Consider the following 15918-nt stretch of genomic DNA (forward strand, 5'->3'; position numbering starts at 1 on the left):
TCAGCAGCTGAGAGTCGACGGGAGAAGAAGGCACAGGGGGGAAGCTTCTGATCAGAGGTCAAGCGTTGGGACAGGACAGCCCCTACCTCCACGTCCGATGCATCCACCTCAACGAAAAACTGCTGGTCAGGATCAGGCACCTGGAGGATGGGAGCTGATGTGAACCAGGCCTTAAGGGTCTGGAAGGCCTCATCCGCAGCCGTGGTCCACCGGAAGAGCACCTTGGAGGATGTGAGACCGGTAAGAGGGGCTGCGATAGAGCTGTAGTTGTGGATGAAACGACAATAAAAGTTGGCAAAGCCCAGAAACCTCTGTAGCTGCTTGCGGGTGTCAGGGATTGGCCAGGACAAGACTGCTGAAACCTTGGCTGGATCCATCTGGATACTGTCCTTTGCCAGGATGTTCTCCAGGAAATAGACAGAGGAGGCATTAAACTCACACTTCTCAGCCTTGACGAAGAGCGAGTTCTCCAGAAGTCGCTGCAGGACGGACTACACATAGTGAAAATGTTCATCATGGGACTTGGAGAAGATAAGGATATCGTTCAGGTAGACAAACACATAGCATGTCTCCGAGCACGCCGTTCACCTGGCCTGGAACACTGCTGGGGCGTTGGTAAGGCCGAAGGGCATTACAAGGTATTCATAATGTCCTGTGGGGGTGTTAAAGGCAGTCTTCCAGTCATCACCCTCTCGAATCCGCACCACGTGATAGGCGTTGCGAAGGTCAAGCTTGGTGTGGATGGTGGCCCCCTGAAGAAGTTCAAAGGTAGAAGATATAAGAGGAAGGGGGTAGCGGTTCTTGATCGTGATATCATTTAAACCCCGGTAGTCAATACACGGTGTCAGAGTCTTGTCCTTCTTGTCAACGAAGATGAACTCCGCCCCTGCAGGTGACGAAAAGGGGTGGATGATGCCAGCAGCCAATGAGTCATTGATGTAGGCCTCCATGGCCTCCCTCTCAGGGGCAGACAGGGAATACAGCCATCCCTTGGGAGGAGACGTGCCGGGTTGCAGGTCGTAGGGACTGTGAGGGGGCAGGGAAGTAGTCTTGGTCTTGCTGAACACCTCTTTGAAGTCATGGTACTCGAGCGGGACCCCTACCAGATCCGGTGAGATGCTGGTAGAAGATGGATGCCGTGGTGCGGTGGCTTGCTTCAGACAGATCTGGTGGCACGATGAGCTCCACCCTAGGATGACTCCCGTTGTCCAATCTATGTAAGGATTATGATGACAAAGCCAAGGATGAGTGGGATGCGTGGTGACAGCAGGATGTGAAACTGGATGGTTTCATGGTGATTCTGGGACAATAGAACATGAACAGGGGTGGTCTGATGGGTCACTTTCCCTACAAGATGACCCTCAAGGGCAGTAGCGGAAATAGGACAAGGCAACTGGACACGCCCTATTCCCAACTGGTGAGCAAGTTCTTCATCCATTTTGTTGGCATCTGCCCCAGAGTCAATGAAAATGGCAAGGGTGTGAGAGTCTCCAGACAGGAGGGAGCTTGGCTTGGAACAGAGGTCGTTGACCCAGGGAGGTCGGAGTAGAAGAGTAGGAGTTACTGGTGAGCCTTGTCTTTTACTGGGCACCGGGAGACAAAATAACCGGCCTGGCCACAACAGAGAGAAAGGTTGGCTTGGCGACGCCTCTCTCGTTCCTCTGGAGAGTCTGGTGCGCCCAAGTTGCATCGGTTCAAGCCCCCCTTGCTGTCGACCAGTAGCAGCGGTGATTTTACACACTTTTTCCAAAGTAAAGAGCGTTTGTTGAATCTGACGTGGCATGTTCGTACGACACCTTCTTACAAAAAAAGTGAAAAGAAATTTAGAATAAAAATACGAAAATGTTCTTGCATGAGGCCCATTGAGTTTTGATGGAGTCAGGACTATGCAAAAACAGTTACAAACAGTCTCTGTTTTCCCTGTGCCACACCCAGGCCTCATCTCTGAGTTTGGAACTCACACCATCTTTTCAGACTGAGATCAAAACTTACTTTTTGAAGAGCTTATTGTTAACTCGCTGGTCTTATATGCTCTTTTTCTTTTGACAGCTTTCTGATACTTATTTTCTTAAATAATTTTAACATTTTTGTTTTATATCAAATTCCTGATTTTATTGCTGTTTGTAATGATACTTTACTGGTATTTGGAAATTACTTTTACAGACGCTAAATTTTAGTCTTTTATCTTTTCTAGAATGGCGCTGTCATGGTGGTGGCAGTGTGCTGCAGTAGCTCTGGACACATGTCTTAGATTTTCCAATTAGATTTTTTCAGTGAAAACAAAGTTTCTTAAAACATTATTATATGCTGGCTTAAATACTGTGACGTTGGAGTGATTATTGCTGGTAACTCTGGCACATTTCGTTTGTACATCCCAATCAACGTGGAATTGAGCGCACATGTCGGAGTACCCGACTCCTCCCTGTCCACGCCCCTACTTAAATATGCAAATCATTTTTAAATTAACCCTGTACCTACAATTCCCCTGTCTGCACGATCAGAAAATAACGAAAAAAGAACAACTTCACGTAAAGCGAGATGGAGGTGCTACTTTCTGAAGTGGAGGCGCGCAAAAATGTATTCTTTGACACGCTGTCCTCCGGCACAAGCAGCAAACGTAAGAGGAGTGGGTGAGAGAGTGTGTGGGATCAACATTTGCCCACAGAGACGATCAGAGGCTTGTTAGAAAGATCATAAGCTGTAGTTTTACCAGCAAAAAGAAGCAAGAAACTAACTTTAACCACCGACAATGATGCTGTGAAGGCGGGATAGAAACTGGGGGCGCACATACTCAATGCATGTCACAGGGAATAATATTAGGACAATTACACAATAAAGTTACTCACCAAGAAGCCAGCCATCACGCACAGTGCCACCTTGTAGTCTGTTCCCAACAATGCTGTTACTCAGAATGTTTGAATCGTGCGTTGAACCAGGGCACCTCACCACAATGTTGGTTAATTGCATTTACGCATCATATATGATCTGTTCATCGATCGAATGAAAATGTTTCCTGACATTCTTGACATATACAAATTCATCATGTGATTGCACTCTTATAGCAATGTGTGTGCAGTCGATAGCTCCGTTACATTAGGGAAACCGGCTCTTGCTTCAAATTGAGATTTAATGTTGGCCTGTTCAACTGCATTGTATGGGAACTTGGTATACCTGGCTGAGATGCGGGTAATTCCCTCCCACCGGCTGGCATGGCTCAGCTCAGGGTAAACTGGCACAGTCCCAATCGGTTGGCCAGTTCCCTCTGGAATGCCCCGGTTGGAACCCCAGTGTGCACATCACCTGTGGGCACAAGCAGCGCATGGCTCCTCGCTGTGTTGCGCTCCAACGCCGGCCGCAGCTCTGCGCACAGTTCCAGGAGGATTTCCCTCGGGAAACTAAAGCGGCTGATGAGCCAGTCGGCATCATGTTCACACACGCTCTCTTCGAATTGCACCATTTGCAAAGTCTTATAATACCGTTAAGCAGCCATTGTTTTTAATGGTATGCATTGCACCACTTTTCACATTTATTTATTATAACAGTTTCCCAGCATCACCTCTAAGTGTGGCCAAAGAATCAACAGCTGTAGAAAAGTGCGTACGCCAGCCCTGAAGTTGGCGTGAGGCACCGCACATTTCCACGGTCTTTTCGCTCTTCATACATCTGATCGTTGACGTGAAAACGTGCGTACGCCACTTTTTTGTTCGTACGCACGTTTTGTACGCACCCTTTGTAGATCAGGCCCCTGATGACCAAAGGAAAATCAAGATGGCAGTGTTTTACAGAATTACAGCCTGTTTACAGAAAACTTGAATCCAAATAAAAGAATGAACAAGGTAATATCATTCAAGGTGAGTAAAGTAAGCTTGTCTAGGTAAACAGTGCTCGTATAAATATTTTTACAGGAAAAGTCACTATTATGAATACTAAATAGCTGTAACAGAGTTAGTTAAAGAAAAAAAGGTGTTTCGTTTCCCAGACTGTATTGCTGGTGGTTGTTGACCAAATGTAGTACACTGCCTTAAACCACTGGCTGTCAAATGTGCTTGTTAAGAAATTCTTTAAAGAAAATTAATGAAGTAGTGACTCACTGAGTTATGGGATGGCTTAACAGTCACTCAAAACAAACTGTCAGAGCTTGACAATATGTTTGAAAGATTAATCTATCAAAAATAAGTCTCATTTCACTAAAAGGATTAAGCTCTTAAATAAGGAATTATAACATAAAAAATTAAATAAATAACAATTTATTTAAAAAATAATGTGTAGCAGGGCGGGTTGTTGTCTCCAGACAGTACAGAGAACAGACAAAAGCCTAGTGGAGATACTTGTTGCTCACTGTGAGTTTGGCTGATGTGTGTGTCTGTCTATAAGTAGCTATCTGCTGTTTTCTCCTTTTCTCCTGAGTCAGCACACAAGCAGAGTTTTAACTCCCACCGACTGCCAAATAACTTGCCTCTGCCTGCCTGCCTAATCTCACTCACCCACTGCAAAGGGGTCTGGCATCCATCAAGATGCAGGTAGTTTGAAACAAATGTTGTCTTTACTAAGTACAGAGTATTATGACAGTGGCCAATATGTTTGGTAATATTGTAGACAGGAATGTCTGATGACAAAACCAATATAAAGTCTAGAAAAGACACACACATCAGATGAAGAAGTTACAAGAGTGAGACTTAGTTTTCCTGCATTAGAAATGTCATGTAGTTTCACTGAGGAAATAAATATATTTGATCACATAATCATGAAAAAAAGTATAAACGTATCTACTTAAAATGTAGATGTAGCCACGTATTAAGTTTTTTTTTTTTATCGTCCGAGAATTTATTGCCATAGTAACTATAGACTTTACTACCCAGCTCAGACAGCGCAATATACACAGGAATAATAAATCATAACAGAAACCATTCTGCCGAGCGTGACTTATCACATTCACATCTTCTGCTGCTCGTAATTTTTTAAATCGTGTAAAACCACCATTCAGAGACTTTACTGCCTTCCCGCACGGGTACTTTCAATTCATTGTTTGACTCACCTGCAGCTGCCTCACAGTCTGCCGGTCCTGGAGCGGCAAAGAGAATACACAGAATAAAAAATGCAAAGCCAAGATACCGCCACAAAACACGACGGTCTGCATCACAGACATAGTTTAAATAGCAACTGTGCAACTCTGCAGTTGGAGCTGACAGAAACAAAGACGGAGTCAGTGTTGCGCTCACGGGTGTGTGGGCTGGTGACGCTGTTCTTTTGGGATGACGGCAGAGACTACTACAGGTTACTTTCTTTGTCCTTGATGTATACATGCACACACACACACACACACACACACACACACACACACACACACATATCTATCTATCTATCTATCTATCTATCTATCTATCTATCTATATATATATATATAGGTATATATATATGTTTTATTTATATGTTTTATTTTCATTTCTTATTTATTCGATTATTTTTTCAGTTAAAATTAAAAAGTAGTTTATTCATCCCAAAGGGAAACAGTAATGTAGTGACTATTTGTCTATGAAAGTAATAGAAAAAACTTTTGACTTAAAGGTGACCAAACTAAAATTAAACATAACTCAAATAGTCACTTGACGCGTGGGTTTCTGGTTTACGCAAAACGTCAAAAATATAGTTCATCATGGATTTATTCCAAGTTTGCAGACTAAACCAAACATGGCAAGCTTAACAGGATCCCTTCCTGCCTCTCCTGCTCTGATTCCTGCACTTGCTCTTTCTGCCTGCTTGCCTCACCTGTTCACCCACTGATTGACTGAGAACTGAGAACTGGTAAAAAAAAAAACATGTAACCACCCAATTGCGTCCAGAGCTCCCTAAAACCCAAGTATTTATGTGTGAAATGCAAATTTCCCAAACAAAAAATTAATTAAATTAATTACAAACCAATTTATCCTAAACAACTAAAATTAAACAAAAATACTAATTGTCAACCAAAAACTAAGTAAATAATATAAAATAAATCTAAATTCTAAGACTTAACTAAAAATAGTGAAATAGCTCTTACAAGTAATGTTGCACAATAACCTCTGTTATGTATTGAAAACACAGTTCAATTTAATACAATATGTTTAGAAAGTATAGCTATTCTTTCAATAGGAAAAACGGCACTACTTTTGTAAATGCGATAAATGTAGTTACAGGTTAATTGCACCTTTGGCGGATTGATATGTATGATTGAATTGGCACTTGAACAGTAAAGAAGTTGTTCACTGTACATTACATTACGGTCATTTTGCAGACGCTTTTATCCAAAGCGACTTACAATCAGTGTGTTCCACATCGGTAGGCAAAAGAACTTCAGGTCACAAGAAATCATAAGTGCATTTCCTTCCAAAACCAAACAGCTAAGAGCAGAACTAGTGCTAGAGTAATAAGTTAGGTACCTAGACAAATGGGAAGACAATTTAGAAAACAAAGACAATCTTGGAAACATACAAGTGCGTAAGGAGCTAGGACTGTATCTCGTGATTCAAATCATCATTTATTCCTGTTAATGTAAGTGAAGAAATACAACAACCTCATAAGCTCTCATTGCATAGGGTCATAGCTGCTGGCATATATGACCTCTGTTCTGTTCTGTGTGATAGCATGTTGGAGAAGCCTTTTAAAGGACGCGCTTCTTTATTTCTGTTATGGTTCAAGATGGAGACCCTAAAGAAAAAACAAACTCAAAGCAAGTAGTTTCAAAAGATTTATTCACAAGACTTGGGTAAGTATTTCTCAAAATTATGTCCAGATGAGTAATGAAAGCAACTTGGAAAGTTAGCATGAAGAAGTTCTCTTAGATTCTCCTGATATGGTGACTGGGGCAGTGATCGTTTCTCCAGAAGTGATTTTTGAAGTAGTAAGTTCCAGGTGCAAGATGTTCAGGTGATTAAAAGCTGCTAATTAAAACATATATAAGTGGTCATTATATAAGGTGAGAACAAATAACTCAGATGGAGAACGGACTGTTTGTGGAGGAAAAAAAATCAAATAAAAATTAAACTAATTGAATGGCTGTCAGATTCTATAGACCTTTCTCTCTCGTTTTTTCAGTGAGAATCTTGTTTTCTCCAGCTCCAAATGCTTCATAACATCCGTCATAAGATTTGTACAAGTTAGGGGCTGTTTGTTGTTTCCAATTGAATAAAATCAATCTTCTTGCAAGTAGGCAAACAAATGAGACCATGCTATGTTCCATATTAATGAATAATTTAATAGTTTATTAATAAACTCGAGTCCTTGAGTTCTTGAACTGCCACCAAAGGATCTGCATTAAATGGTCTGCGTAAAATGACAGAGTTTTAAAAATATCATCCCAATAAATTGATATCTTTGGGCAATTCTGGAACAATGATGCTGGTACCAGTCTACATCTGTCACATGAAGGGTCAACTGAGGAAAATATTTGATGAAGTTTTTATTTTGAGCAGTGCATCATTTTAAGTTGCAGAAGCCCATGTCTTGCACATATTAGAGAGCTGTGAATTAATGCTAGAGCTGTCTGCCATTGTTCTTCTGTGATCTCCCTGCCTAGATCATCCTGCCAGGATAATCTGAGATTATTTGTAGTAACTGTACAAGACAGGTTTTACAGATTTTCATATAATTTGGATATTCCTCCCTTCTTAGGGGGACCCTGCATAAGCATAGATTCCATTGGAAATAGGTTGGGAGAATTTGGGTATGATGGGTTGTTTTGTATGACAAAACTACGTACCTGTAGACATTTATGGAATTGTGACCTTGGAATACTATATTTTCTCTGTATTTGTTACAATGATGCAAATATTTGATCTATAGATATATCTATGACTTCTTTTTTCAAACCAATCATTAAACATTGTGTTGGTGACATCCAGCCTTTTACATTTACCATAGTGGTGGATTTTTTAGTAGCCAATAGGTCATCATTTTAATGTTGCTCGCCCAGTAATAAAGTTAAAATTTGGCAACCCCATGCCTCCTATTGACTTCAGCCTCTGTAAGAAAGTCATCCTTAATGTAGGCTTTTTGTTATTCCAAATAAATTCTGAAACTATGTTATCGATGTTGTGAAAAAAGATTTTTTTATTTTGGTTTGGAAAACTTATTATGGGAAAAATAATATTATCGATATAAAATAGTTATTGCAGGGACTGACTTAGAGGGGTCAGAGATGTATATTAGTGAGTCATCAGCGAACAGTAATACCTTGTGCTCCCTGCCTCCACCATAAATCACATTGTATTCGGTCAAAGCGTGCAAAGAAATTGCAAGAGATTCTAGTGTGAAAGCAAAAAGGAGCTGGGATAGTGCAATCCCTGCCTTGAGGATCAGGTTAACCTAAAGTACTCAGATCTGATCTTATTTGTCTGTACTGAAACCATCGGAGATGCATAGAGTAGCCTCACCCATGAAATAGACTTTGGACCAAAACCAAACCCCAACAGGGAGGAGAAGAGATAATCCCACTCGACCCTGTCAAAGGACTTTTCTCCGCATCCAGGGATATCAATATTCCCAAAAGTGGGTTGGACTTAGATGTATAAATATAATACATAAATAAATATATATAGATTTCATTTCTTTAAACAATGTCACGATCTCAACTTTAATCTGGGTCAGTATCGCTTCTCTGGATGTCTGTAGCTCCTCTCTAAGCAACTGCAGGGAAAGCGGGGTTTCGATTGCCTCCAGTGTTTTTACCTGTGTGTTCAACGATGCGCTGTTGGCCATTGTTGGGCTGCCTTGTGGGAATGTAGTTATGGACTTCTGCATTCCTTGTTGATTCCCTGTGTGTAAACTCTTCTTCACATCATTTGTTTTGTTATTAAGTATTAAAAACTTAGATTGTGCTTCTTCGGTTTTGGAGGTTTAAAGGGGATAGAGAATCAAAATCATCTTTTTCACGTTGTTGGTGTTAGTTCTGAGTCTCCCCGCTGTGGGGAGTACACACGAAGTGCCAACAAGTGTCAGAACCTCTGTTTCAAGCACTCCCCTTTTTTGAATTGCCGCCAGAAAATGGGCAAATCCATGTTTGAGCATTAAGTGACGTATCTTTTGGCGCAATCGCCCCCCCACACCCAAATCCACAGCCACCCTCTTTCAGACACGCCCCTTCGGCGAGAAACAGAAACAGGTGTGCCTTCCAAGGCTGTGAAAGCGGATTACGATCGTTCTTCCCCCGGAAAGCAATGTTCGCGATCAATGGCTTTTATTTATTTTTAACAGCATCCCCAGTACATACGACCGCCGACTTTTCCTTTGCGCTGCGCATTTCACGGAGGACAGTTTCACAAACCTTGCACAATTCCGAGCAGGCTTCAGTCGGAATTTAATGCTCAGTAGAGGGTCAGTTCCGACTTTGCAACAAAATCAACCCCAGCAATCAGTACAGCCTGTAATTGTTTTAAATGTGTGTTGTGCCATATTCCTGTTGTAAGAATTGCACGTTAGCTCTGGCTTGTTCATCTAAAGGGAATGAGCTTTCTTTTCATTGAGAGCAAGGGCAGCCAATCAAGCAACGGCAACCGAATAGCGCCAACACCTACCTGCATTTCATAATGAGGTTGCCAGATAAGCTCTGAAACGACGCCAATAATGGCAAACGACGCATTCTAAACCCAGCATAGTAACATAGCTGTTTCAGAGAGCCTTTTAGGGAGGTTCTGAGCCATTACAGACCCAACCAATTTTTTTTGGGCTACATATCACATCACAGAACAAGGATTAATGCCCCATTCAACCATTCTCTATCACCTTTAAATTAATTTAGTAATGCTTTAACTGTCGGAGTTATTCTTCCCTGCTAATTACTCCATCACACGGAAACCGAAAGTCCCTAGATCACCGATATTCTATGTCATCCATATATCCCATCAGCATGAGCGCCCAGCGTTTTATTCTCAGCACAGTCAATGTGAGAATTTGAGCCTTGGGACCCAGGATTGCCAGGAGAGGTTTCCGAAAATGATTGCTCGGGCTTCTTTCTCTATTTTTGCATATTTGCTCTCAGCTGTTGTCAATGAGCAAGATGTGAATGCTATGTGGGTGCAACTGGGTGGACAAGGTTTCCATAAATCTGCCATGGTAGTTCAGCAGTCCCAGGAATGGGACCACAACGTTCCGCAACGTCGGTGGGACTTGGAGCATTAATTATGGCTTTAACTTTCTCCTCTGTGGGCTGAAGCCCCTCGCTGTAGACTATGAGTCCCAAATATTCAGCTCTGTCTTGTACATTGTACCTCTCGAGACGACACAACACTTCCCCCAGTTTCCGCAGATGCTCCTCTCTCGAACCTGCAGTGATCAGGATGTCGTCCAGGAAGCAGGTCACATAGTCGATACCCTGCAGAATTTGGTCCATGATACTTGTATAGCCCCCAATGCGTGTTAACAGTGAGATATTGTTCTGAGTCTTTATCCAACTCCAACTGCTGATAGGCATGTGATAAGTCCAACTTTGTAAACAGCTGTCTTTCTGCTAGCGTTACAAAGAGGTCCACCTCTAAGTAGTGGATAAGTTTCTTCTCACCCACATTGATTTACGATGACCTTGTAGTTTCCACAAATCCAGGTGGTCTTTGGCACTGTCACAATAGGTGCGGCCCATTCAGAGTAAACAGCTGCTTTTTTTTTTTTTTTTAAAGAGTAAACAGCTGCTTAAGTGCAATTATGTAGTCAGCCACTGACTCACCCTCCTGTTCACTCCTTTTTTGAAAACGGAATCTTTCTGCAAAACAAGTGGTTTTGCCCTCTAGTGATCACTTAGGGCTTTAGTCGGATCTGCATATCTTTTCACTTGCTTTAGCTGGAGTGACAATATTTTTCAACAGTCTGTACGCAGTCCTATCACTGAGATGAACACACTGACTTTCTTTTCATCCTCCATTCTACTTATGATCATCCATTGTTTCAGTCTTTCCAGGTCGGACTCAAACTCTTCCTTATCCTCTTTCTACTCCCATATGTTGCACACTACGCACGCCATACACTCTTGAACAGCCTGACTTAGCGGCACAGAATAACCATAAAAGGCAGTAAGGTAGCAGCAGTACATTTAACATATCAACATATACTACAATCACAATCCCAGGAAGAGCAAAGGACAAAAATACAAAACCCTTCAGAAAGTCTTCATCGTGCACAAGTTTATGGCTCAGCTTATGGCTGAGTACCAGTAAAACAGACTGACAAACTGGTGCTGAGTGAAAAGCAGAAGGGTTTTTTTAGCAGACGAGACTAAATTAGCCACACGTTGGTTGAATGAGCAATCGACGCATAGCAGACTGCCACACATAGGAGAAAACCAACTGACAAGCAAAGACAAAACGGAAAGAAGGGAAGAGAAAAAAACTGAAAGGGAGGTTACAGCCATAATCCCTGATGCCTAAATCCCTATCCTTGTGTTGTGTACAGGGGATGTACAGTTTTGTCTAATAAGTTCATCAATTTGTGCATCATTCTTTGTACAATCAGCTCAAGGGGCCCCAGAGTAGTCTCAAGCATAGAGCCAACCTTCATTATCAGTTTGTTCAGTTTCTTTGAGTGACAAGCTCTAATGGTGCTGCTCCAACAGATCACTGCAACGCTGATTTCAATCTCCGTTCTGTCACTGGACAGACAAGTGAGTATCTTGCATATGAGTGGCAGGTGAGGTCCAGTTTTTCTCTGGTGGAGCAGTTGAAAAATAGTTTGAGATTTGGAAGTTCAGCAGAGATGGAGACATGGTTGAAACATTCAGAAATCACTATAAATGCACTTGAATGTTGTGTTTGAAGCCTGGCAACAACTGAGCAATGACACCACTGGCAGTGTTTGAAGCATTGGAGGGGAAGATATACACCTCTACTAGAATAACAAAGGTGAACTCTGGATATGAACATAAATTCACAGCCAACAGTTCAGTGTCCTGAACTCAGATCTCCTCCCTCACAGTGGCATGTCCAGGATTGCATGTTCTGTTCTTAACAAGCAATCCAATAACACCACCATTGCTTTTGCCACTTTTCTTGATGTCTCTGTATTATCTCCGTATCTTTCACTGCAACAATGTCTCAGTGAAACGCAGATTACTGTATTCTGTTCATTTTGTTTGTTAGCAATCTTCCATTACCCATCAAGATCAAGGAAAGACTTGGTTTGAATATTTTTCCACCTATTTCTTAATCTTTCTCCTGTCCATCCACAATGTTCCTGGATTCCTCTTCAATTTATCAGGATTTGGAGTCTTTTTCCAGGCATTAGTTGGCCTTTGGAAAGCTTAATAAACTGCTCCTATCTGTAAAATACTTTACTTATGTCACTGTAAAATGGCATGCAAGTCAAAAGACAGATCTTGGTAAAAGGAAAAAAAAATTGATTGGTTTCCCTTATCTTCAAGGAGACACATTGCTGAGTATCATTGGCATAGCAATAGAAATTTAAAACATGTTGTCTAATAATGTTACCTGATGGAAACATGTAGACACTGAAAGTACCAGTCCAAGTACAGAACCCTGAGTAATTCCATGGCTCAATCTGCGATGTGAGGAGGACTCATTTTCTACATAAAAAACACAGGAATCTTTTCGACAAATATGACTAAACCAGCCAAATTCAGTTCCTTTATTCCTAATAACATGTCCAAGCCTCTGTCTAGAATGTTGCAATAGATTGTATATAATGCAGCGCTGAGCAGCACAATCCTATAGAGATAATTGGTAACTTTCTCCAGTGCTGCCTTCGTGCTGGACAGTTTTACTACCTTTTATTTGTGTATTTGTGTTTACAGCGGAGCACCTTCTCACACAGAGTGCTTCAGCTCTGCTGTCGAAGGGACAGATACAGGAAATCTTTCCTGCCACATGCCATCACTCTGTATAATAACAGTTAATCATTGTTCTGCACTAATTGTCATTATGGTCATCTCAATCTTGCACAACAGCATTGTTGCACTTTTGCTGTACATATATATATTTTTATTTATTTATTTATTTTTATTTTTATTTTTATTTTTATTTTTATTTTTATTTTTATTTTTATTTTTATTTATTTATTTATTTTATTTTTTTTACTTGTCTGTATGCTGCAACTGCGAAGTAATTTCCCGGCCGGGATGAATAAAGTTCTATTCTATTCTATTCTATTCTATTCTATTCAGAGACTTACTTAATATTTTAGGCCTGAAAAATTAAACTCCAGAGAAATTGGGTCCACTTGCTATAGTCCGTGAGCCAGAGGGGTTGGTCGTTACCGAAAAAGTGGCAAAGGTTACCATACCTTTTCTGAATGCCTGGAATCTCATCTTTTCAATGATATATGATGGCCATCTGACAAGAGTAGCTGTTTTGAGTTATCACACATAATGTAAACTAAGGTTGAGAAAATAATGCGTATAAAAAAGTAGAACACTGACATAACTGAAAATATATATTGGACATATAGGAATATTTTATTTTGTTATGTTTGGTATCATTGTAAAGGGAAGACTCTGGGCTTTCATTTAAATCCTTTTGTGAACATTTTGGATAAGTACAGCCAACCCTGGAGCTCTTCAAACTTTTAATCACACACATTTTCCTGCCATTTCCGCCCAAGTCATCTTATGTCTTTTAATCCTGTGGCACCAGGGAGCATCAGAGAAACAAAATCCAAACACTGAAATACTGGCATGACCCTAAGGATTCAGAAAATGTATAATTTACCCATATTATCTGATTTGGAGGGGGTGATTTTCAGTCTTATATCAGACATGGCGTTTGAGAAAATAATGCGTATAAATTAAGCAGAACACTGACATAGCTGAAAATCTGAAAACAGTATCACAAATAACAAATGAGACATGGATTCCTATGTTTTAAGGTGTGGTAAACCCAATTATGACATTGCCATTACTGTAAGAGGTCAAGGTCATGACCTTTAGGCATGGTCAATGACATTTTATGACATTTTTGCACAGATTGCATCATTCAAGGCCACGACACTAATCAAACTCTTCGTTTGAATCTTCATCAGAGGAATAGGATTGTTCCTCATCAGCAAGGTCATCCTTCTGGTTTTTGCACTGTCTTGCATGGCATAGGTCAGTGCAGACCAAGTTGTTGGCAACACACTGACATGATGGAGTGACACAGTCTTGCATGAGCAGGACAGAAACTCAAGTACTGCTTGTGGACCAATGGAGACATTGAACCAGTCTATGGAGAGCTGCAAGTCACCATCTTGGTCCACTCTAGACCACCCATGCTCAACTGGGGAAGGAACTTCAGGGTTGTTCTCGAGGCATCTTCTCCAGATAGCACCTTGATAGTTAGCTCTGAGACAGTGCTTCCTGAGAGAATCTGAGCATGGAGGTAACTGCCAGGATTCTATGCCTTTCTTTGCACAAAAAAGTGCATACCTCATTTCATTGATGTTGGTGATTCTGGACTTGGAGCTGTACATTTTACATGTGAACTCCTGTAAGGCTGCATACAACTCAGGTGTCATTGTCCAGTCTGCCCCAACCTTCTGAAAGGTCTCACAGAAGTTTTCGTTCTTCTGAAGAAGTTTTAGGGCTGACACTTTACCACGACCTGCAAATGCACTTACAGTGTCGCAGCCTGTATATGTGTGTAAACCAGGCAAAGCCTGACACAACTGTGAACCCAGACCACGAGCGAGTTGTGAGATGTTTATGTAACTGGTGCGATTCTTTGTCCCTGTCTTCAGGAACAGGTCACATGTGAGTACGTCACTGGTAGCCAGGCTTATCACCAAGACATCAGTGTCATCAGACACAAGGATGATTGATTTGTGACCAGTCCTTGAAGCATGGCAAGCATGGAGTAGCATACGGGTGTCAGCCTCTTCCTGAGTGGACGACAGGTCTGCTACCTTGTGCACTCCCTGTTGGGTCAGCTTGTAACACTGATCTTTGGCTGTAGTGTACAGAACCTTTTCACCGAGTCTTGTTCTAGACTGTTCTTTGCCCCACTCTTTGAGCAAGAAGGTAGCAAGATTTGTTTTGTTCTTGTTGCTTTGTAGGAATTTCTTTCATTGCTGAACTCTTTGCCCTGCAGTGATCTGTTTGACCTCTGTGCCTGAGTCTGCACCTCTGGCCACTCTCTCCATGTGTTTGATAGAAGCCTCATCATATACATCAAAAACAATGTCAACACGGGTGCTGCGGCTTGCTTCAGCTAGCACAGTGGACAAGGCTTAGTCTGCAATATCAGCAAATGTCTTGCCATCACCGTTCAGCTTCTGAACAAGTGCCATGCCATCTATTACGCAGGTGGAATTTAATGGCAATGATTCAGCAACACATCGGAACTTGAGCAGTTGCTTGGCAAGTGAGGATTTGCAAGTCTTCCTCACATTGCCATCTGGTGAAGCAAGAGCCCACGGAAGTGGTCCAAGGGGATGAGAGAACACCTCCTTCAAGTTTAGCTGTCTACTCTGTGCAATCAGTACCATCTGGGCAAATATTCGATAATCAGCTTTGAGGATAACTTCTTTATTCCCAGTTTTGCATGTCTTTGCCTTGCCCTGCATTGAGGAGAACGTTTTCAGTTTCATCTTGGAGAGTGGTGCATGGAACTGCTTTGCAGGAGGATTACTCTCAACACGCTTGGCAGAGAAGGTTCTGTAGGCATTCTCTCCAATGGTGTGTGCATTCAGAAGGTCTTCAGCAACATCTGCAGGTGCTGTACTTCCAGTAGACAGAGAAACAAGGGACTCACCACCTGCAAATGGATTTATCCAACTAGAATCCAACAGATCCACAGTGCTTGTAATGTGTTCGTCATCTTTGGCAATTCTGCTTTGTCCAAGGTCCTTGTGAGAACAGTCACTTTGTTGGAGTCCCAGGGAGCTTTTCAATATAGACAGGTAAGTGCTTTTGTACTCAGCAGTAAGGTAATATCTTGAGACAGCTGCTGGGTTCAAGCTGAACCCTTT

General features: G+C 41.6%; 1 protein-coding gene across 1 annotated transcript in view; it reads right to left on the minus strand.

The window, feature by feature from the left end:
• Positions 1–5248, minus strand: part of LOC142372973 (stromelysin-3-like) — a 61504-nt gene extending 56256 nt beyond the window's left edge. Inside the window, exon 1 of the mRNA XM_075456000.1 lies at positions 5036–5248. Coding sequence (XP_075312115.1) covers positions 5036–5146 — 111 coding nt within the window. The 5' untranslated portion in view covers positions 5147–5248. The remainder of the gene's footprint in view (positions 1–5035) is intronic.
• Between the last annotated feature and the right edge of the window lie 10670 nt (positions 5249–15918).

This window comes from Odontesthes bonariensis, chromosome 22 (genome assembly GCF_027942865.1).
Source record: "Odontesthes bonariensis isolate fOdoBon6 chromosome 22, fOdoBon6.hap1, whole genome shotgun sequence".
Lineage (NCBI taxonomy): Eukaryota > Metazoa > Chordata > Actinopteri > Atheriniformes > Atherinopsidae > Odontesthes > Odontesthes bonariensis.